Source organism: Sabethes cyaneus, chromosome 3 (assembly GCF_943734655.1).
Source record: "Sabethes cyaneus chromosome 3, idSabCyanKW18_F2, whole genome shotgun sequence".
NCBI classification, from domain to species: Eukaryota; Metazoa; Arthropoda; class Insecta; order Diptera; family Culicidae; genus Sabethes; species Sabethes cyaneus.
In genome coordinates this window covers 127,078,624-127,104,345 of record NC_071355.1, presented here as the reverse complement: position 1 = coordinate 127,104,345, position 25,722 = coordinate 127,078,624, and the positions used below count along the sequence as shown (strand labels likewise).

The window sequence follows — 25,722 nt, the reverse complement described above, 5'->3', positions numbered from 1 at the left end:
GGGGAATAATGACCACTCTCTTAAGAGAGAGGGCTTCCACACAAATGAAATACAAATTTCCTCATAACTCGAGAACTAATTAAACAAATGGAACCAAATTTGACATGTGGGTGTTTTTGGAGACAAGAATTTTTTCTATGGTGAATTGAAACCTCTCTACTTTAGAAGGGAGAGGGGGGGGGGTCCTATACAAATGAAATACAAATTTCCTCATAACTCGAAAGTAATCAAGCAAATGGAACCAAATTTGGCATGTTGGGGGTTTTGGAGGCAGGAATTTTTTTAATGATGTTTTGGGACCCCTCATTAAGATAAGGACTATCATACAAAACAGAAATTTTTGCGTAACTCAAAAACTAATTGAACTCGAGAAATTTTAGACTCTTTCATAAAACATTAATCAATAACAAGACCACCAAAATCTATCAATAGTAACATTAGATAATTCAGCGCGAGACGGCCACAGGCCGCGAATGTTGCCGGCGACCTGCCGTCGGAAGCGCCGACCACTGCGGTGGGCAGCCCCCCGTAGAGATCACCTCTATCTAGATTTATTTATTTTTCTAGATCTACTGACCTCTATTACTTTCCTTCAGTTGGGATACCCTGCGAAATGGTACTTTCTACGAAAAGATTTTCCGTGAAATGGTACATCCCGCGTAAGGTTTTTCGCGAAATGGTATTCTGCGAAACTCTATATCCCGCGTTATAATCAACCGAGAATTGGTGTTCCGCAAAATGGTATTCGGCGAAATGGTTTGTAATGATGGCGAATATTTAAATGCTATCTGCTTTATTTTATCAAGCTAAGCAATGTGGGGAGTTGTTTTCTACTTTACTGTAAGGAAAATTTGTATATTAAAACACCCATGAACTCCCCAGAAACTTGCAAAACTCGAGATTGTGACAAAGGTCATCCGAGATTCACGATTTATGTACAACACAGTTTAATTAGTGGCAATACGAAGTTTGTTGGGTCAGCTAGTAGCTTATATAAGCTTATTGAGATTTGCATAACGTTATGCTACATATATCAATATATACAATATATCAATATATACAATCATATATACAATTGTTGCAAAATTTAGAAATTGCAACTATATTAATAAGTAGGACTTCAGGTATGAAACGCTTTTATCCAATTCTGTTAATTTTACCTCTATACCAGTCCGGAAATCACGGAGTGGCTGATATAATTTGAACATCATCCCAAAGTCCCAAATATCCCAACAAACACGGCACTTGTGCCACTCGAGTCGTTGTGGTGATAACTTATGGTCCATAATTATCTTTAACTAGCTGACCCGGCAAACTTCGTACTGCCACCAATTGTATTAAAAGACGTAAATTGTTAATGGCGGATGTATTTAAAGTATAGGTTACGGTTTGTACTTGTTTTGAGAAGTTTAAGGGAATGGTTAATTAAATGCCGGATTTTCACAGAACGTCTGTTTTCTACAATCATTTAGCGATTAGTTAGAAACCCAACAAACGTTTAACAAATGCTGTATATGCAATTGCTTATTAATATAACATTGGCTATATAACGGTTGAATAAACTAGTATTAAAATAAAATGTTTGTTGGGAATAGCAATCATAACGATCATAGCAATCATAGCGAAATCATAACATTTATTGCCAAATATCCGTTAAAAACATGTGAAAAATGTCGATTTTTCAATTCGCAGTACTCAACAGTTGTGCTGGGTGTCAATTTATTTTTTGGAAAAGTAAACTCAATGCGTCTAATTCGTCTTCTGCGGTTAACCGACTAACGATGTGCAATATATATTCAAAACTTTTTGAGAACAGACTCATTGCGCCACCAACTATATTTCATTTCCGCCCTAAAACGCTTTCTATTTGCCTTTGTGCATTCGCCCATTATTAGGTTGAAATTTTACATGTTGGTTTTTACGCAAATTGTTGGTTTATTAAACAAATAATTTTTTGACACTTTCGATCACATTTCCTCTATCATAATCAGAACTTTGTTTTGATTTCCACAGTAATTTTTGAGTGTAAATTCGGATATGTATCCGATGTCAATATTCATTAGATCTTTAATTCTGTTTAATATTAAACCTTTGCTTTCCTTTAAATCGTTTTTTGTTTGGTATTTCATGAGCCTTTTTGCATTTGTAAGAAGTCCAATTAGAAGTGAAAAAGACAAAAAATTATTAACAATATTCAAATACGACTTATTCTAATGCAGGGTGTCGATTACCTGGAAAATCAGGGAAAACCTGGAAATGTCAGGGAAATTCGTTTCAACCTGGAAAAGTCAGGGAATGTCAGGGAATTTCATTTGAAGTCAGGGATTTTTAACAGGTGAAGAAAATATACCGAAAAAGCTATGGCTTCGCAAGGATAGCATTTATTTCAAGTAGCTGGCACATTGTTATTCAATGCCATCACAAATGCACAAATGAAATGAAAGATGGCACGTTATTTTGAGTTTGACTCACGTGCAACCAATCTGTTGCGTACAAATTTCACAGAGTTTCGAAATTTAGAATTTCATGAATGTGCGACTGACCCGCTTTTTACCAGACCACGCTTCTCAACAACGATTTGATCGATTTTCGTAAGGGTTCACCGCTCACCACCTAATTGATCATTATCAATATTTCAATATTTATTGGATTCTTCGATATTGATCGGATATTTAGCACAAAAGTTTTAGGGACAACTTTTGTGCTTAATTAGTTTATTCAGCATGGAAAGTGACATAAAAGTCCATGCTAGGCTAGTGGATGTTGACATATTTTTAATCTGTGCATCACTATTGTTGAGACAATACTTTTTCTGTTTTCTCTACGGCCAATGTAGCAAGATTCTTACAACACTATTCTATGCTTCGAGAACAACTATTCATTGGGTCATGGGAGTTGACATTTAGAAAAGTCCAACTTTTAATACAAAGAAATTTTGTATCTAGATAATTCCAGACTTCCGGACCGAAATCAGACTGTAACCGAAACGAGAACGAATCAAACTGAACCAAAATCAGCCTTTGAAAATAAGCTACGGCATTTAATGCATTTGTGCCGGAACCCGGACTTTAATTTTTATTCTGATGTCGACCACTAGTGAAATCCTACGATTAATTCGTTTTCGGAGGATAGACCATTTCAGCATCAAAATCTTGATTTAGTCCAACAAATCAGTCATATGTTTGAAACTCGACTGGAAGCACCCAGGGGAGCACAGAGTCCATAGAATCATAAACCCGACGTTATTAAAAGTAGATCGAATAAAAATATAAGATCTGGATTCAAATAATAGAACGAAGCTGCGTTGCTCACTTCATCGTCGCAAAAAAGATGCATTTGAATTGATAAAGACAAATGAAATCATTAAGAAATAGTAATTAAAGAGTTATTAACCAATTTAGTCTAACAAACACTTTGAAAAGAGAAATTAGCGAGATATTTTGCAACTGGATTTTTTCGAAATACACCTGGAAAAGTCAGGGAATTTTATTTTCACCAGATAATCGACACCCTGTAATGGGTTACCATCATTGTAAAACGTTTTTAGTGCCAATTTAATCTGGCCAATATTCCTTTCAAAATTTTATTTACATTTTTTTAGTACATAAAATATATTGTTCACTTGACAGTCAGATAGCTTTACGTATATTTTATTCAGTCAATGTAGGGTGTAAAACATTTTTAAACACGCATTAGAAACGCACCTAACGTAGGAAGTTTTCAGTTTTGGTTAGTTTCATTAATTTGATAAATGAGGTGAAAGAATTAGCTCTAGGCAGTAAGGCTATTTGATAAACTGAACCCATAACACATACAACGTTTATTATTTTCTAATCTTGCAAGTTCATAAAATCTTTTTTTAGCAAGAATAAGATTTCGTTTGAATATAATCATTTTGACAATCAACTACAGCGAACGGAATTAGGTGTTATCTAAAGCTATCGAGTTTGCTTTTACAACAAACAAATTGACAGCCGGCTTAACTATTGAGTCCTAGGAACTGAAAAATTAACATTTTCCACTTGTTTCCAATGAATATTCGGCAGTAATCATTAGGATTTTGGAAAGAACACCATTTCTAACTAATGGTTTAGCACGGTTATAACGAACAGATGTTCTATGAAAATTCGGCACAATTCACCATTCAATCAAAGTTACCTTCATCAATGTGTTTGTTTGCCCAGCAACGTCGCGACGCTGCTTCATATTGAATGCGGGTCGGCTGATTTGCACCGATAATAATCAAAGCAATCTAAAACATTGTCTATACAATGGATGGCGGGAAAAGTAAAATATCGGTTTTTTACTATTTTCCAGCTTTTCGCGTGAAATTTTATTACTTTTTTTATATATAAACCTGACGCAGACCAAAATACAACAACTGAAAAAAGTACCGTGCAATTCCGTCAAGCCGTTCTTGCGTTTATCCCTTACAAACACAAAACACAAAACACACCAACTTGGTTTTATTATATAGATATACATATACATATTTAATTATAATTTAATTATATTTCGTATATGATCAAAAACTTTTCGGCGAATTCATTTGAGAAAGAATCCAAATAAAGATAGAACGACAGCAAATCTCATCAACCTTCAAAACTATGATGCCATATTCAAATATGTATCTAACCCGTTGGTTACATATTTATATGCTGCCACAGACGCGATAATTGTGCAACATTACATGGTAAAACACACTCACACTGTTGACATGCAGTTGCCATATTTTCATGACAAATATTGAAAAATATGGTGCCATATCGCTCTGCCATAGAGAAATATGGCACTCACACTAGCTGCCATAAAATATTGCCATATTTTTGGCAGTTTGCCATGTAGTCTGATTCCGGCTTAAGTATTGGATAAGGGGCGAATAGAAAAGAGTGGTAAACCTGGAAGTAACATTGATTTAAGAGACGAGGGGGCGCCAAATTGGGTTTCCGCCAAGTACGCCACAATGTCGCGCTACGGCTCTGTATCGATGTACTTCATCAAAAATCGTATATGGACATAGTAAAAAATAAAATCATTTACATCACAAAACCTTAAACTAGATGACGCTGATACTATAATAAAATTTAGGAATACACTGAAGTCGCTTTTTACGCGTTTTTTTTACGCGACTGTTTTTACGCGAATTTCGGAAATTACGCGGTTTTTTTACGGAATTTATGCGGTTTTGTACGCGGTTTTGGTTTACGCGGGACGTATCCTTCGCGTAAAAGCGACTTGAGTGTACAGCAAACATAGTTCCAACATATATTTTTAGTTTTTTTCATATTTTTCCGAGATGTTTTTGTTGTTGTTCAGCTTCATGCATTATTTTTATTCATTCAACTGTCATTATGAACCAGACGTCCAAAAACAAGGGTGGCCATCTTGCCCCACATTCCCCTATATTACTCAAGCTCTGTATATTTTATCTATATCCATTTATTTATTTCAGTAATCGTGATGAAGTAAAGATATTAATTGAAAAGTTTAAACAAAGTAAAACTCAAACAGTAAATAATGAAATAGACGATAATGGATTGAATGGTCCTGAAACACAGTCAGAAACAGAAATATGTTTGAAGCACGATGCTACTGCCTCATCTCTTATATTGGATAGGAGAACATATAATAAAGAATCGTTTAACGAATGCTCAAACGAACGATCACGAATAAACAGCAATGGAATTAACGAGCTATATCCTTCCGATAAAGCTATAGATGAGGAAACTGAGAGTGTCAGTGAAAACGCCTCAAACGATCAACCGCATTTAATAGAAATTAATACATCTATGATTGAAACCAAGAAAATTTTGGAAACCAGTGGTTCAAACATTAAAACACAGCCAATTTTTAGTGACATCATTGAAGATAAAGTTTTATTTGTTCAAGGTCACGGAAGTGGCGCAGATAATGACATGGGTAATATAAAAAAAGAATGTATGCAAAATTCAAGAAGGTCCAGTAACAATTCTGAATTAAATAGCTCTTCTGACGATGGCGCACAAACTACTAGAAGAAATTACAGTTCACCGGTTGTGAAATCAAATATAGATGTATTTCACAATGCTAACGATCTTCCTATCAAAAAGAAAATTAATAGAGGCTTACATATAACTAATGAGCGCCTAGCTTTGAATGTTGAGGAATTCGAAGAGAAAATGACAGCAACGACTTCAATGAATTGTCATTTACACATTTTCAAAGAAAACCTTAGCTCGAAAAATCACCAAGACCCTTTTGAAGGATCCCAAGCAAAGAAAGATTGTGATTCTCAGCGGTCTGCCCCGCATTCATTCGATAGTTTACCAAAGATAGAAACAGAAATCTACGATACAGATGTAAAAAGTCACAATATCGCAAAAAATATTTCGGCGGTTGAATCGAATAGTACCTATGAATCAGTAGATAATGAAACTAAAAGTGAGGGTTTATGCGATAATAAAATGAGTTTTCTTATGGACAAAGTCGAATGTAAAGAAGAGAAAAGGCTGTTTCAATTGGCAGATGAGAATCCAATGACACAGTCTGAGCTGGTCATATCGCATGTCAAAAAAAGAAGGAGAAAATGTAAAATGGGTGAGTACATACATTATTTATCTTTTGGCAATTTATTGATCATTAAATTTTAGAGGATGATATAAATACTGGGAATATTATATCAGATACCCTAAGCTCCCATCCTATTCGGCAATCTAGAAGAATAGCCCAACAAAAAATACGAGAAGAAACAAACCGTCGCCTAATTGAAGAAAAAATGCTGCGCGAATTAAAAGCAGAATCGTTAAAAAACAAGAAAAAACATTCATATACGAAATCGGAAGATGAAGAGTATGTACTATCAGAAATCGAAGATAGTTCAAATGCGTATGTGAAAGTTAAGAAAAAAAACCGTGATAAACCTTGGTTAACCTCATCATCTGAAAGCAGCAGCGAATCCGAACTAGAGGAGGAACTGGAGCCATCCGATGACTGTAAACCATGCATTGAATCAGATCATGAATTTTCCCCGGAATCTGACGTTGAAAATGAATGTGTAATACCAACAAAGAGAGCCAGAACCGTTCGTGTTAAAGTAGACTCTAATTCTGACAATGACGGTAGTGAAGATTCCATTGTAGAGCATTCTTGCCAAAAATGCGGCAACACTGACCATCCGGAATGGATTCTGCTGTGTGATTCATGCGATAAAGGTTATCATTGTTCTTGTTTGAATCCAGTATTATTTGTAATACCCGAAGGAGACTGGTTTTGTCCTATATGTGAACATAACAACTTAATGGCAAAATTGCATGAAACGTTATTTTTATACGATGAAATATGCAAACAGCTGGATGCAGAAAATGCAGCAAAACATCAGCAAAATGTTGAAAAAACAGACATTAATGACGGTGATTATTTGCAATGTGATGACAAAATAGAAAAATCCTGCAAATTTTTGAATAAATTCAAAAATTTGAGAAGAAATCCGACAGAAAACAAATTAGGTAGAAGTACATATTCGACATCAAGTGATGTATCTTCTGAAAATGAATCCTTTTCGTCTGAACATAACAAATTAGCTTACAAGTTAAGACGAAGAAATCAAAATTGTTTGAACTATTGTTTTAATGATTATGACGATTTGATTAATTCTGCAATCAGGCGTGAAAAGCGTTTAAATGATGATTGTCTAGAAAACTCGGCGGGTAAAAATATTAACAGCTTTTTAAAATCGGAGATAGAAAAAACTATTTCAAGAACCTCTCCAGATTATCCCAACAGAGGAAAAAAATGTGCAGTCAATAACTTGCCCAAAAAAAGAAAACGTTTAAATGATTTAAATTCCGACGAGGATGATGATGGATCAGATGCAGATTTTACAGAAACCACTTCGGAAGATGACGATGAAGAAAGTTTATCGTTCACTGAGGATAGTGAAAGCTCTTTGGAAATACAAACATCAAGATATTTTCGCTCTGCTGCGAATAAAAAACATGATAAAGAATTTATCAATGATGACGATGATAGTGATCAAAGTGGTTATAATGTACGAACGCGACCCAACAAAATCAAAAAGATATATAATGAATCAGATGAGTTCGAAGATGAAGATCCTACCGAAAGTGAAGAGATAGACAGTGAAGATCTTTGTGATGACACTGAAACGGATAGCAGTCAGGATAAACTGAAAAAAAGAAACAGAAAAAATAACATACAACCATTAGATATAAAAAATACTAACAAGAAAAAGAAACGAGTTAAAAAAATTGAAGAAGACAAATTATTCAAGACTGGTTATAATAAAAAAGCAATGGTAATAGCAACTGATTCTGATCAGTCGATAACTGATACAGATTTACCTAACAAGCGACGCACTCGAGGGAAGAAACTACACTACATTCTTGATGAAGATTTTGAAAGTTCCGATGATGGTATAACACCTGGAGTCTTGCGCCCGGATACCCCTCCTGAAGAACGAGAACGCTTTATTCAGAAACAGGAAGAAATTAAAAGAATGTTGGCAGAAAAAAATACTGCGGCTGCTAAAGCTTTAGCGACTCCAACAATCAGGCCACTATCGGAAGCACTTGCTAAAAATAAGCAAGTATTACTTTCAACAGTACCGCAACAAGTAATAGATAACGCAAAAATGCTTGATATTGATTTTCTAAAAATTCCTAAAAGCATCGATTCAGATGACTTTGATGATGAACTGGCGGTTAATTTTGCCGATCCAGATGTAAACGAAGAAGAGTTAGCAAAAATTATGGAGGACGAGGACTTTGCATCGCACCAGTTAAAGTTAGAAGAAGATGATTTGTTAAGAAATAAAAATATGACAGAGCAGTCAACAAAAAAAAAGTTAAGGGACTTCGACAGTATTGACCCGGCAGATGTGACAAAGGTCGACAAAAGAGGGATTTCTCAGATCGCCTGCGATAAACGACATAAAACTAACGCTGAATCACTATCTATAATGCTTGCTGGAAAACCAGATCATCAAAATCATTCTCATCATTTCAACACTGCTAAAATAAGTCCGCTTGCCAGTATGCTTAGGCCTTCAATTGATAGATCAACAAGTTTATTACAGCAAATGAAGCAGCAAGCTATTCCGTTACGTGATTGTGAAGAAACTCCAAGAACAACCCAATTATCGTCGTTGCCCCACTCTAATTTATACATGTCACTATCAAAACCTACAACCGCGGAACGGCAGAAAAGTTCTCCTACTTTCGGGAAACCCATACATGGTCTTATAGCAGAATCATCAGATCGTATGGATTATGCTAATTTGCGTAGAAAAAGGCGAAAAAAAATTACACCGCTGAGAGGCGATTTGTACAAAAACACAGAGAGTGGAGAAGATGCACCAAAACTGCCTCAATATCATATGTCACTAATTACTGTTGAAAACATGACAGCGAAGAATTCTTCAAACAGCGTATGTTCAAAAATAGTAGAGACACCGCTAGACTACAGAAAAGTACACCAAGGATCGCTATATAATACACAAGGTAATTCTCTCTGTGTTTGAAACCAAAACAATAACATAAACTCATAACATAAATTTATCCGTTATGTGGAGTGGACTGTATGTATCGGGAAGGAGACAATCGTTATGGAGAAAAAAATTTCCTGTTCTGGTCGTGAAAAGGACCTTTTGAGTGTAACGATATTCCAGGGATGCTTCAATAAGAATTTGTACTTCGCTCACACACCGCTTGCGATTCAAATTAAAACTAATTAATGCTCTGCACAGCGGCGCTGCGCTTTTATACTTTTATGCTTAAAGCTAACAGACAGTGGGGCGGGATCAAAATTTACCTCGTCGGCAGACGGAACATTCTCCCCAGGGTGGAATTAGGATTTCCAGCCGGCATCCAATTGTCGTCGATCGGTAGCGTAGAAATCTTGGTTATTGGTCGTCGATAAGTCGTTCCATCAGTGTAAACATTTACTGTTCGCACCTGTGTGGCCTTGCCAGGTAGCGCAGAGTCTATCAATTCACGTCTTACCTCGTTGGTGGCCCAGTAGAGAAAGAGGACTATTCTACGAGGAGATTTCTCTGCATGCTTTGATCCGTGTATTTCACAGCGCATGCTATGATTGGCAGATCTTCGTATCGGAGTTGCTGTTATGCAACGTTCATACAGTACGCACCCCTTTGTTGATGCACATATTGTTGCCTGGTATTTTCCACCAGCCACACATCCTCCTTCCACTCCATTAAAAAGTGAAGTTGTTATAAATTCATATAACTAACGGTTTTCACTGTTATTTCACGCTAAAATAATTCAGGATAGTATAATTCACTCCTATTTAAATAGCTATGAAATAGCATGTCTAACCTCGGGCCCATGACATTCGCCAGCTGTCATTTACTGCCAGGGGTTCACACATTTCCCATGCATTACACATCGATTCAAACTTTTGACTCTGGCCCCCACTATGGAACACTCCGCTTACCCGGGAATGATCTGAGAAGCACTCTCCTCACTTCCACATGTTGAAGAGGCTGCACAATACCATGTCCTTGTTCGCTGCAGCTCAATACGAAGACGTCAATAAGGAGGACCATAAGGAAATAGTTCTGAAAATCATTCATTAAGATGTCACTTAGCCATACAGAAAACGTCCTCTCTGATCGTTTGAACTTTGCGTTCAAAGGCTTTTAACATTTCTACGAATTCATCATAGCCAAGCGCAGGAATATCCATCTATTCGTTGGATGACTTCAACATCATTCTAATGATGTACCCACTCCCCGACCGGATGTGGAAAAACTGCTGTTTAATTCTGAATTAGTCACATACGGTTTTTTACATGTGAAGAATAAGACAAACCACTCCTACGACCTTTACATCCGTTATTGTCGTTGGCTGTCGGGAATACTTAGTATCGCAAATTAACTGAACACATCCGATATTCTTGCAATAACATATCCAGTCAGATTTCTATAATTTACTCGGGCATTGTTCCGAATATCCGTCGGGTAGCATTCGTAAATTTAAATCGTAAATAAACGGCGATCATGTGGTCATTTCATGGGCCTATAAAAAAAGTTACTTAGACAGAATTCGCACACCTCACTTTGCTTTTCTATCAAGCAATACTCAATAAAGTTTGGTACTCCGTTGTATTTCAATCACGCATCGAAAATTACAGTTACATTATACTTTCTTATTTTGCCAATCGGCACCTTCAGAATCGTATCACTTCGAATCTCATTTAATTTAAGCATTGTTGATGCAAATCCAAAGACATATGCATCTCCTCATCTGGGGTGACATTGCGATTCTCGTTTCGAGTGATTTTGGTTCGAGACGCCCATTTGTTTAACGCGGTCGAAACGAACCAAAATCACTCGAAACGAGATGCGCAATGTCACCCCTGACAATAGCCGGCAATATTCAATCCATAATATACGCAACAGAGTAAGAGCAGTAAAAGCTCGCAGGACAAATTAACACTTCTCCAAGTCACCCGCTATTAGGCCCGGAACCTTTGCGCAGCTGCGCCAAACGCTTAACGATCCGGCGACTCAGCTAAATATTGCCGTACAGACATCCAACATGACACTGTTAAATTTAAGGTGGAATCTCCCTAATACAGTAACGGCCAAACTGCGGCACGCGGAATTCACGGGGCGATCTGATTTGGCCTACACCATGCCTATGCCTTGGCACCACTGTCCTAATATAAGGAAGCTTTCATTCTCGACTTTGTTGAATCGTTGGCACCGTGCCGTTACTCGAATATTCCGAAAGACACCGTTGCATTAGAGAGCGCAAACAAATCATTAGTTAGTGGAACCAAATTCAATATGCGCCGAAACGCTACATCGTGTTTAGCACTATCAACCACATCCTCCAACGAATCCATGGTCGCTTCCATCAGTTCTCTGTTCTGCCCAGATCGCTCAAGCATTCTTAAATGTCGGCTAAATACAAGCGTTCCGTATCAAACCAGTCAAGCCAACAGCATTCGTCGATTATCAATTATCATTATCACCAGGAAATACTGCTGTAATTCGACCCAACTTATAACCGAATGGCGGTTGGTTCTTGTCTTCGACGAGGACGATTATTCCCAGATGAAGATTCGATATTATTCTTAGGTTCTTTTTGCGTGGCTGTGAGATATGTTGCAAATGTTGCCATTTATCTAATCGTGTTGCCTTTATATTTTCCAGGGATGATTCTGATAAAGCGATAAAAGGACGATCGATTAAATACTGAACTGGTGTAATTACTTGAGGATCAGTCGGATCTTTCGAAACAGAGGCCGCGAATTCAGTACCACCTCAATTTCAATTAAGACAATCGCTAGTTTTTCAAAAGTTGGTTGACTTTACGGCAGCTTCCCATAATCCACCAAACTCCGGGGTATACGGCGGTATGAAACGCCATTTAATTTCACACCGATTTCACAGAGATCTCTCGAATTTGGGTACAAGCCTGCTGATTTTGAAATTGTCGATAAGTCATGTTAAGCTCGTGATGTACTCCTCGGAAATTTGTTGCGATGTTAAAGTGCAAATGTTGTATTAAACCTCGGCGTCCAATCAGTCGTTTAAGATATACTATTCAGCAGTTGTGAGGTTGAAAACAGCTTCTAGGTGCACAGCCTTCGTCACATACAAACAAAGTCTGCAACATATGCCTTCGTTAATCTTAGACGTCTTCTACCTTCCTTCATCCAAATAGGGCCAGCGTAATCCAAGCAAGTTACGGCAAATAGTGGAGATGGAACAACGCACAAGTTGTGTGCTATCACGGATTTCAGCGATGCGATTGCGGACAAATTTTTTTAGCTGATCAAGTGGTTTATTTTATCCAGGACAACACATCCGTACTGTGTGACCGCAGGACAACTTCTCGGAGTTCTATCTTCAAGGCAGGAATTACTTTGCTCAACAATCGAGCAATCAATAAAGCAGTACACAATTCTTTCCGTGGAATGGACAAATCATTAAGCTGGCTATCTTTGATTTGCTGCTTAAAAGTCGTAAATGTGCTGAACCGTCAGCAAACTCACTTTGTAGGTAAATGCTGGCATCGTACGCAACAGAAACCACCGGCAAAACCATGCAATGCATACGATTTCGCATTATCCAGTGTCATTCACCTTGATGAGGTTTAGCAAAAGGCAGTTCATTTTGAAGCTCTAACCATTGTTGATAGCTTTCGTTATCTACCGGTTCGTCCCATTCAGCTTTCTTCTTTCATAGTTGCTGTACCAGCAGTTTGACTAACACAATTGCAGGGGATAGAATCAAAAAGTCTAGTTACTTCGAAAGAGATGATCCTTTTGGTTATGCAATCACAAGTCGGCGGTTGATAATGGGTATTTGCAATGAGGAAAATATCATTTTGTGGATCTCATAGCAATCCCAACAGCTTAATCACCTCGATTGCTCCATATTCAGTAACGGACATTGTCTTCTCTCGACACTGCTCAAGTATGTCACTATGACATGTAAGAATGCTGCGGAATTGGAACACCATTTATGAATAGTGAAACCTCCTCGGTTGAGCAGCGTCTGCAATTGGTGTCGGATCTCAACGGCTTCGTAGACAGTTAATATTTTTTTGAAACGATGGTTTTACAATTGATGGAGGGATGGTAGGGGAAAGTAAAGAAAATTTTTTGGGAAAGGAGGGAAAAGAGTGGAAAGGAAGGGGGTTAATAGGTAGCTACGCTTAACACGTTGTCGTTGTGACTCCTACCTTTTGTCCAATGCTGGAAGGTGCATGGGTCGAACCAAGCTAAAATCAGAGATTATAACCGGATTTGAACCCACAACACCCGCCAGGACGTGTGGCTCGCTCGTACCCGTGTACCTTTGAATCATAGAGGCGCTGGACAAAAGGAGACTGCGCACCCCCCTTATTAATGTAACGACGTATCTGGTTTTTGGGTTGTTTTTAGACACATAAGTTGTGCCTTCTCCTCCGTCAACTGTAGAAACCACCGACCGAGAAGTTTTAATCTAACTTGTTTTTACTTTCAGGACGACGACACTATGCAGGCCCTTACGACTTGGAAGGTACTGCGTGCGACGTTGTTCGTCCGTCAGCGTGTTAGTCCACGATTCTCAGCGCGGGTTTTCGGAGAAAGGCTCCGTTCCTATCAAATTGACCAAATTCGTGTTTTTAGTCTTTGACCTTGAAATGCGGTCAGGCATTAATATTAATATTTTTTTTTCCTTCCCACTCTTTCCCCTCCTTTCCCAAAAATTTTTCATTACTTTCCCCTACCGTTTCTCCATCAATTGTAGAACCTCCTCAATAATTACACCAGTTCATTATTTAATCGATCGTCCTTTAATCGCTTTAGCAGAATCATCCCTGGAAAATATAAAGGCAACACAATTAGATAAATAGAGAGTGTGAGCGCCGGATAGTGCATCGTCCATGTAAAAATGTTCTTTCGCGACACGGGATGCAATAGGTATTAACATAGTCATCGGGAAATGCAGTGAGTGTGCAGTAGCTTGATTATAACTGCGGTCAGTTTTATCTGTTTATTGCGTGTTTTTGCAACTTTTCGCCGTTAGTAGTTATCACTACCAAGACGTCTGGCTATTTTGATTCGCGACAGAAAAGTATTCTGCTGTGTTGTGCGGTATAAACTGAGTTTTTCGCTGAAAATTTCATCTCAATTATCCAACCTCGATAAGTGCTGTGGTGATCTATCTATTGGCCTTTGTTCTCATAAGCCCGTTTTCGGGCAGCCGCAAGCGCCGGCTTTGTCCCGACGATGAATACTGTACAGTGCGATGTGTGTTCACACCAAATAACTGCTGAGGCTGAACGTACCTAATGTTTTGGCGGTTGCAAACAAATCTACCATTCGAAATGCAGCGGTTTGTCTGCTGCTGCTATTGCGGCAATGAAAGCAAATGTAGCGCTGAAATACTTTTGCTTTGACTGTAGAAAAAGACAAACTAGCCTGAACGACATACTGCTGAAATGCACTGATTTGTTTCTGAAAGTGGACAAATTGGAAGCTTCTGCGAAGGCCAGTGAATCGAATTTTAATCTGGTTCTGAAAGAACAGTTCGATGCTGTCGGAATCTTCCATCGAGCCTTCCATTTTTTCCAGCTCGGCACTCGCGACTGTTCTCTATCACGTCTGTCTAAAATCTGATTCTCTTTACCCTCATCCCTTTTTTTATAGCACACAGTCTGTCTCTTTCTTGAACTCAAAACTAGGCATGTACATGCTAAATCGAAATCACTAAGTTAGGTTATTGAATTTTTGAAACCGATTTAAAACACGTCAAATCTTATCTTATTATCTTACTATTAAATACTGCTTACTTTATTTTAAAGTAAAATATTGAATAGCAGAAGCCTTTTTCAATTTATTAACATATATTTCCTACAGATGCATTCGAAGATCGTATACATTCAAATGTGGAAAAGTGCATCAATGACGTGAAAAGTAGTCCTTCGGTAATGACTTATGTACATCAGCACTGGAAAGAATTCTGGTCCAACAGTTCAGAATGCTTCGAAACGTACGGTCCAACAAGCCAAAGCCGCGTCCACTGGGTCTGGTGCCTCCGAGCCCTTAGCGGGATCTCTGCGGTCCGGAAGAAAACGTGTGATCGATTCTCCGAAACCACCGGCAAGCAAATCAAACACTATTACTACCACCATCGCTGCTGAACCAAGTAAGCCAAAACAACTGAAGATGTTTGAGCAGAAAGTTGTTTTTAAACCAAAACAGACCCAATCGGTTGAAGTCACAAAACAAGACGCGCGTAGCAAATTCAACCCAATTTCCTACGCGGTTAAGGATGTACGCTATCGTGATAATGAGATGTTGTTGTTCGGTGCGACACCAAGGAGCTTGCAAACGAAATGGTGCGCGTGGCCCGCGATTCACTTTCTGATACATATGACGTCGACACTCAAAAACCTCTTAAGCCGCGAGTTAAAGTTGTTGGCCTTACTGAAGAACCTAACAATATATCTGACCAGCTGAAAAAACAAAACCGTCTACCTGAATCAGCTGAGTTGACGCTGCTGAGAGTAAATGAAGCGAACAACGCCTCTGGTAAAACATTTACTGCCTTCTTTGAATGCAATGCAGTTGCCTTTGATACACTAATTAAGTTACGGTCTGTCTACATCGGATGGGAACGACTCTGCACTGTTTGATAGAGTTTCTACTCTCTAGACCCGTCCGACCGGATTACTTCCGGCCTCCTGTATCCCGGAAACAACACCGAAGCTGCCAGTCTCAATTCCGGCAGTGTTAAACGGGAGTTACCTCACCGTGTACTATCAAAATACTAGAGGATTACGAACCAAAGTTGACGACTTCTTTCTTGCTGCTTCGGAGTCTAACTATGACGCCATTGTTATCACTGAGTCGTGGCTGAACGACCATTTCTGCTCTCCACAGCTATTTGGAAACCGATTTACAGTGTATCGTAATGATCGCAATGCCGATTCATCTACGAAAAAAGAGGCGGTGGTGTAATCATCGCTGTTACTAACCGCCTTGGCTCAGCTTTATCTACAATTCCTATTGACAGTTCGATTGAGCATCTTTGGGTGAATATTTTTTTAGAGGGCTGTGCGATTGCTATTGGTGCCGCCTATCTATCTCCGGATATCTCCAGTGATGTTAGAACCTTGGAGAAACATCTGCGTTCTGCTCAGGATATCAACGATTCTCTGCAATCCTGCGATTACCATCTTCTCTTGGGAGATTATAACCAGCCTGGGCTTGTATGGGCAACCGCACCTTCAGGATATTTGTACGCAGATACATATTGCTCTAGTTTATCTCAAGCAAATTGCTGCCTTCTTGATGGATTTGCCATGCTAGACATGAATCAGATGAACCATATCACAAACTCTCGTGATCGCAACCTGGACCTTGTCTTAATCAATGCCGATGCCACCCAAAAGTGCACAGTTCTTGCTGTAGACGATCCTCTAATAGGCCTGGATCCCAGTCACCCAGCCCTCACTGTTTCATTGACGTGTAATAAACCTTTCCGGTATAAAGAAGTTGACTGCATCAATGAATTTGACTTCAACAGGACAGACTTTGATGCTCTCAATTTTGTTCTTGCCAATGTCGATTGGAGCCCTCTCTCGAATGTACAAAACGTTGACGGCGCTGTTGAACTGCTTGTCAGTACTCTAAATCAATTATTTTGCGACTACGTCCCAGCTCCTCTTCCTCGAAGAAAACCACCATGGTCCAATTTCTTTTTACGGACACTGAACGTCGTAAAGCCAAGGCATTAAAACACTACGCTAACATGAGGACTCCTATCTCAAAACAAACATTCAACATCGCTAGCCGCAGATACAGGTCGTACAACAAATTGCTCTATGTAAGGTACACAAAGCGTATTGAATCAAATCTCAAGCGATACCCAAAAGGTTTTTAGTCATTCATGAATCAGAAGAGAAATGATAATGGTTTACCAACAACTGTCTTCCTCAACACTGAAGAAGCCGATACACGTGAAATAATGTGCAATTTATTTGCAAAACACTTTGCTGATGTTTTTCTCCAGAAGTCGATTCCCACTCGCCTGATTGATAATGCTTTGGTGAATGTCCCTCGTGACGTCTTGGACATTGGCAACTTCAGATTCTCGCAACAAGACATCTTGTCAGCAATCAAGAAAATGAAATCGTCTACTGCTGTAGGTCCTGATGGCATTCCGTCTCTGATCCTAATAAAATGCGCTGAATCCCTGAGTGTGCCACTCACCGTTATTTGTAATCGTTCTCTAGAAGAGTCTACATTCCCTACACAATGGAAAGAATCGTTCATGTTCCCTGTCCATAAAAAAGAAGATAAACGTAACGCGGCCAACTATCGCGGGATCACATCGCTTTGTGCAGGTTCCAAACTACTGGAAATTCTCGTTGGAGATCCTGTTTTGTCCTTCCAAATCATATATTTCCACGGATCAACATGGATTCTTTCCTGGGCGATCTATTGACACAAATCTTGTTCAATTTACGTCGCATTGCCTGACAAATATTGAAAACGGTAATCAAATAGACACAGTATACACTGATTTAAAGGCAGCTTTCGACCGTGTAGACCATCGAATACTGATTGCGAAAATGGACCGACGAGGTGCTCCACCTTTCCTTACACATTGGCTGGAATCATACCTGATAAATCGTCGTCTTTGCGTCAAGCTCGCTACCGTGCAATCTGATTATTTCACAAACAGTTCTGGAGTTCCTCAAGGGAGTAACCTCGGACCACTATTATTCTCGATATTATTCAATGACATATGCTACTTGCTTCCATCTGGACTGGTGTATGTTGATGATCTGAAGATATACATCACTATGCGGAGCATTGAGAACTGCAAGGAACTTCAGCGGATGAACGATTATTTTCGAGACTGGTGCCTGAGAAATCGCATGACGATTAGCGCTCAAGAATGTGCTATAATTTCGTTTAGCCATAAAACCGCACCGATCACATGGAATTACCACATCTGTGGTACTCAGCTAGAGCGTGTAGATACTGTGAAGGGTATGGGAGTCATCTTGGATACGCGTCTCACTTTTCGCGATCATTATTCTAGTATGATTGCAAAAGCAAATCGCAATCTAGGATTCATCATGCGGACAACGAAAGACTTCACGGATCCACACAGCTTGCGATCATTATATTTCTCGCTTGTGCGATCATCCCTCGAGACTGGTTGTCTAATATGGAGTCCCTATATGGACCTTTGGATTGCCCGAATTGAAGCTGTCCAGAAGAAGTTCACAAGATTTGTCCTCAGAGTGCTTCCGTGGAATAACGTAGCCAACATGCCTTCATACGATGTCCGGTGTAGATTGCTGGGAATAGTTACTCTACGCAGCAGACGTCACTCCATCAGAGCAATATTTGCCGGAAAACTGTTGTTGGGCGCCATAGATGCACCTAACATTCTAAACAAATTAAATATCAACGTGCCATCAATCTCTTTACGCCGGAGAGACCTGCTGAGACTTGAGTTCCGGAGAACGGACCACGGACGCAGCGAACCGATTATCTCGTTCTCTCGTCAGTTCAACGAAGCCTACGATCTTTTTGACTACACTATCTCGGCATCGGCTTTCAAAAACAGATTGAAACGACGCTCTTTGAAATCTTCAGTTAGGAGTGGATAGCAGCTCAAGGCGGAAGGACGCATATTTGTTATATTATATCTGTTATATTAATGTCTTCCGTAAATTTTGTTGTATTATGTGAAAAGATGTGGGGTTTTTACGCGTTGTATGTGAGCCTGTTGCCAGGTTCATATACAAAGGCTTTTCCCCATCGGTCTCTCATCAAGACAGCAATGTCAGATGATGTCGAAGAAATAAAGAAAAAGAAAAAACGTGGCTTCGTCGGCGAGCTTAATCAAGCAACGACTGACTTGGAACGGTTGTTTGTTTGTTTATATTTGAGACCTTTTAACCATATCTGATCATTCAAGTCTGTAGGTAAATTTATATTATATTACAATGCTTTCTTTAAATCAGTGCTTGCTAGTTTGCTGCTTTCAAAAATTCAACCGGTGCACAGTGGTCCGAAATTTAAAATTCTTGGCCAAAATTTCAAGATGATGAGATTCCATGTTTTTCGGGTTGCTAATTTCAAAAATGGTATTGATAATTTGAAATTCAAAATGGCTAATCCAAAATGGTGGCCTTTTTTGTTAAATTTTAAAGTTTTCGAGATAAATTTCATCTAAAGGTGATTTTCAGGTCGTTGATTTCGACAATAACACTCAAAACGTAAAATGGCTGACCAATATGGCGGAACACTTTTGTATCTTTTAGTTTTATGTTTGGTTTATATTTGCCTCAGCGCGTTTTTTGGTCTTTTTAAAAAACAAAATTGGATTAAATAACAAATGAAGTTTAAAATCGCCTTATTTCCCCTATTAATTCTTTATTCCATTAGGTTATGCAACATTACTTTAAAAAATATTTTTAATCGAAATGATCATCGCTGTTACTTTCATCACCGTCGCCGATTTTATAGCTGTCAGTGCCATTCAATGTTGTGTAGCACAACAACGCGGTTGCAAGCAAGCATTCTTCGAAAAATATCTTCCATTATCTTCTCTCTTGTATATTTTGTCGAGAAGTATGTATCCTTGATCCTTTATATTCATGTTGCGCGATTCCCAAGTTCCAGAATTTGTGCGGACACTTTCCAATATAAACTCGTCTGCAATTAAACGTCCTGCAGTATTTCTATCATTTGAATTGCCCATCCGTGGTTTCGAGCGACCAATGCTTATGCGTGTTTGTATCTGTAATTTTCATGTTTCAACCGTTTTCTTTTCAACATTTTGAGCGTTCACTTGATTCTGTGAATAATAATGTGCCCCATCTGCCTCAATTTCTCCTTTTGGAGACACTGCTGCCAGTTACCCTCATCCATACGTTAATTTGCGGAGTCTATAAAATGAATCGTAAGAGTTATTAATAATAATCTGTCACATTAAAAACGATCAGATGCTGTTAGAGTCAGTAAGATCGTTGAACCAGCCCCGTAATTGTCCTGTACTCGCGAAGTCTATCGATAAAGAAGAGTAATGTCTAAAGACTGTTATCCCCTAGGCTTTGCTCTGCACCATCAACGATTCATTTGTAAAGAACAGGATAATAGTAAAAAACAAGCTAAAAACAAACACAGGTTGTTTGGAGCATTAAAAACTCACTCGTCCGATTTCGCCTATAAGTGCGTGTAAATACTAAATCTCCATTTTCTCATGGAGTTGCAAATAGTTGCAAAAAGCTACACGCTATTCGAACCGCCATAATCTGACACTCACAAAACTATATAACATTCGACGGCACCTCGCGGCACACAAAGTAAATGCCAACTTCATTGCGCACGCTAATTGAAAAAACTAGCATTTGCGAAGGAAACTTCAAACGTTGTAAAAGTATATATATAACGAAAAAACTGAATTTGCATATAACGCTAGTGCAGTACATTCCTTGAGAAACGTTATCCATTTTGGATGATTGTTATTTGATAATGCGATAACGAACCACAAGCGTTATTACCACAGAGCCACAGCCACAAAACGTATGAAACCCGTACTAGTAAAGAGTCTCTCAGGCACTGACGTTCGACAATACGCCAAACCACAAATCTACATTATCGATAGTTGATATTACAGGATATGATAAAATGACTTATTCTACGTGTAATTATGTCAAAATATTTCATGAATGATAACTTTCAATTTTTGAGGTTTTGGCCAGGTTTTTAAGGTTTCCAACCACTGTGCGGTGCATAGTTTGCATCTTTGTCTTTCTGCGTCGTAAAGTCGGCAGTCGACAAGAATGTGTTCAAACGTTATTCTGGTGCCGCAGCTTGGTCATATCGCGGGGTCTTCGTTCTTCGCGAAGTGGCTGTGTGTTAGTCTGGTGTGTCCGATTCTTAGCCTTGTAATCATTTGGTTAAGGGGTTATATACAGTTAGGAGGCTTAAAAAAGTGGATTTTTCTAGAATTGTTCTAAAGAAAACCCTATAACTGATTAAAGTGAAAATTTGTATACGTCATACTGTAGCTTTTGGCTGTATTTTAACATATTTTGTTTTTGAAAAAAGTTATTTAAATAGCTGTTATTAGTTAATCTCCTGGAACTCTTCTAAAATAAGGTGTCTTGCGGTGAGAACGATATCTTTAGACTGAATCATCGAAAATCGAAAAATTAAAGAGGAATCGGTGATAAAATATATTATCTATAGATTGATCGAAGGATTTAGCAATGTAATCATTTTTGATGAAATGGCGGCTTGTTAAACATAAAAAATCGGTTTTGCCTTTCTACTATAAATATATAGTAGGGTACGGGAGGGTATTGTTGCCGATTTCAACAATTTTAGTATCAAATGAAGGCTCTTGCTACTGCAAATTTTTTGGGAGAGTTTTACCAAAACAATCAAGCGGTTCAAAAGTTATGCATAAAAATGTGCTTTTTCAAGGTGTCAATTAGTCGAACGTTTCTCAGAGATGGCCAAACCGATTTATGCGCTATTAGTCTCATTTGGTAGGTAATATAGCCTGATAGATCACTATTGATTTGTTTTTTTTGATTGGATGTTTGATTTGGAAGTTATGAGCAGTCGTGTACAGCACAATAAAATTTACAATTATTCATAACGATTTTAACCAGATAATTAATCAGATTTAAATTACTTTAGTATCAAACGAGAGGCCTTAATGCTGTGAACATATCTGCTAAATCTTATTAGAATTGGCCTTACCAGTCAAAAGTTATTTGAAAAACATTGATGAAATTATTTAAGCAAACTTTACTCATATGAACCAAATAGAAAAAAACGCGATCATGTGCTCTTGCGCAAAAATGCTTAATTTTCCAGGTGGTGTGTCTTTGGAAGAGTTTATTTAAAAAATATGTCGCAACTTTCTACACTATTAGGGTGACTGTAAATCTACCTATTAGGGTGATACAAATTTTAATTTTTTTAAATGCGTCCAAAAAGTACAGTGTCTCCACAAAAGTTTAGAACACAGTAAAATAAGCTAGACACGAATGCCACAACAGTGGTAAAATGTCTTAAATAAAATATAATAAAAAAACAGTAAAATAAGCAACTTTGCTGTACATAGTAACTATCTACCTCTTACTGGTTGCGTTTGCGGTTGTGTAACGATTTTTTTTAAATGCGGTGAAAATTGAAAAATTGAGATATCGAAAAGCGGCTACGTCACAATTTAGATAATTAATTTCCACACGTTAAAACAAAAAATCAGCGAAAACGATTTTCTAGATACTGAGATACACGCACCATCGATGAAAACATATGGTTTCCAGGAGAGCGCGTTTAAACTATTGTACAGCGCTGCACTTTCCTTCAAGTGAACCCGCAGTTTTACTGCAAATTCTCAACGAGACCACGTACCGAAAAATACTTTAGGCTCAACATTTCTGAAGGTAAAAGGCTCCTTAACATGCATAACAAACAAGTTTTTCGACTTTCCAGTGAGGGTCTCCCCTTAAATATTAATCCTACCCAAGAACTTTGCACACGATTTTTTGATTGATTTCAAATATTCTACAAATTTATCAGTATATTACATACACATGCATATGTGTTGATGATAACTACCATTCAAACCTTGGACGAAAAAACGCACTGACATCTGCGTGCAATGCTTTATTAGGTCGACTGATGGGTAATTACATCAAAGTATATTTATGATTGGAAAGGTAAATTACAGTCTTGTCGTACTACAATTACTATTTGTATCCTACTATATATACTAATATACTAATATAATTTCGTTAGATTCTTCTATTCTGTCCTTCGTCTGTTGTACAGATTACCGTTATAAAAAATTAAAAAAATTACGGTTCTGCATTAGAGTGATAATAATATAGATTAGTGTAGTAAATTTTGTTTATATATTCAATTATTTTCAACTTCTTTTCAGCTTCGTATATGTTGCAAGCGAATTATCAATCTGGATTTTGCAGTTCATCAAACGGTAATACATCATTTTTTTCATGTCCTGTACCAAATACCATTAGCGAGCAGTCTTCAAGCCGTTTATTTGCAACATTGGAACCAGTGAACGTTGAAGATTCTACTACAGAACATATGGCAATTGAATCAGTAGGAAATCATGATATCGAAACTGAGAAAAACAGTGAATTCAGCGGATTGGTTAGTTATTTTAGTTCTCAGCGAAACGAATTAAATGAATGAATACAAAATAAAGCAAAATGTTGCTCGCATTGCTTTTTATTTGGAACTCGCGCTAACTTTGATTAACAGGCATGCTAAAACGTAAAACAACATAGAATTGACTCGAAATTAATGGCCCCTATTGACAAACTTATGAAGCATCCCAGTCCCAGATTGAGAGATCTTGGCCTTGCCTTGTAAAAAATAAATACAACACCGCGGTGTGGAAGAACGTACCGTTTGTTGGTGTCAGCAACGCAAATATAATGTAAAACAATAGAGATGACGTCAATCTCGCACAACGTTCTGCTGGCATAAAAATGCATAAACAATGTACCGTACAATGATAATACTAACACTTCTATACTTTTTAGCATATCGGCACCAACTTTTCAACAGCACCAATCTGCAAAATGTAAATAATCCGAGTGGGGGTTTCTTTCCCTATGCTAGTCCAGCAAAAAATTAGCCTCACTCGGTTTGTTTACATTTTGCAGATTGTCCCTTTTGAAAAGATGGTGCCGATATTACCAATATAAATGTGCCGCGTTTGTCATACCTAAATAATAGACTACATCGCACCAGGAGTACGATATAGGAGTTAAATTAATTGTACCCGCTGTACCCCACCTTCGCCTTCTGTGTGTGTGTTTTTTAACGAGTAGGGAAATCTGCTATCAGACACCTGAGAAGACAACTCAGGGAGTGGGGTTTGGTATCCCGACCCCCTACTGAGGCGTGAGGATCCAGACCCACTAAAACCCTACTCGAGTCTCCAGCATCAATCCCCCTGGCACCACCTTATCGGTATTACTTCAGGGAGGAGCTATTGTGCTTAACGCACACTCTTAGATAACTACTGGACTATGGTAGTTAGGCTGTTTATTCGCCGTTGATCGGCTTTCCAGCGGTTTTGTAGCTCAAGTACGATCTGGGTAGCAGCCGCATTGACCGCTCCCCAGACGTCCGAGCTAGAACACATCCTTTGGACTAAGTTATCCGGAGTAGTGTCCTGTCCGCTCACTGCCATCATGTTGCTTCTCACGCTCGCGAAACGAAGGCATATGAAGAAAACATGTTCTGCAGTTTCCTCAACGTCTACGCATTCGGGACACGCGGGGGACTGCATGTCCAAACTTGTGCAGATACTGTCTAAAACAACCATGCTCTGACAGAATTTGTGTCAGGTGGAAGTTGACTTCGCCGTGGCGCCTGTTGACCCACCCGGAGTTGGAAGGACCGCGTTGACGAAATAGTGCAGTCCCCGACGCTGATATTTGCTTGCTGCAGCGGCTTGCGGTTGTTCACCACGATAACCTCCGTTTTATGATGCGCTAGATCCAGTTTCCTGGATCGCATCCAATTTTCAACAATGCTTATAGAGTGGGCAGCCGTCAACTCAATAGGGATGGGAAAACTATCATTAATTACTGATAGTTATCAGTAAGCAATAATATCACTAAGTATCAGTAAGGTTTCGCAGTTATTGATGCTTACTGATACAGTTACGTCGTCCTGTTAGAAAAATCAGTTGTATTAAAGTTAATGGTCGTTAGTTGCGTACGATAGACGGAAGTGACACAATGTGTCGTCGTTTTCGTCAGCATCCTAGAACCGGGATGGCTCGTCCTGTTTCAAGCAGTCGTCTCTATTCAACTCGATGTTGCATGTTGAGTTTTCGTGTTTCCGGTGCCGGTGCGGTTGTTGAAAAGAACTGTTGTCGTTGCTCTGTCGTCCGGCATCCTTATGACGTGTCCGGCCCACCGTAGCCTACCGAGTTTCGTCAGATGTAGATGGGAGTCTCTGGGATTCACAAGCAGTGAAAGTATGTCGTGATTCAAATACTTATACCCCTGATTAAAATCATGTCTCTCGTTTCGATACCCGCATGTCGGAACAGCGCCTCAAGAGTGATGTTGAACAGCATACTGGATAAGCTGTCGATTGTGTCCCCGAGACGTGCGAAACACATCACTCGTTCCAATGTAGCTCTGATTAGTCGCGTCAGTTTATCCGGAA

The 25,722-nt window shown here is 38.7% G+C and overlaps 1 protein-coding gene across 3 annotated transcripts in view; it reads left to right on the top strand.

Moving 5' to 3' along the window:
• The window catches only part of LOC128744343 (remodeling and spacing factor 1-like), a 165,706-nt gene extending 141,964 nt beyond the window's left edge, over positions 1–23,742 (top strand). For all 3 annotated transcript variants that reach the window (XM_053841263.1, XM_053841262.1, XM_053841264.1), the window contains 3 exons: positions 5,453–6,576; positions 6,630–9,497; positions 23,450–23,742. In XM_053841263.1, coding sequence (XP_053697238.1) covers positions 5,453–6,576; positions 6,630–9,497; positions 23,450–23,724 — 4,267 coding nt within the window. In that variant the 3' untranslated portion in view covers positions 23,725–23,742. The remainder of the gene's footprint in view (positions 1–5,452; positions 6,577–6,629; positions 9,498–23,449) is intronic.
• The last annotated feature ends 1,980 nt before the right edge of the window (positions 23,743–25,722 follow it).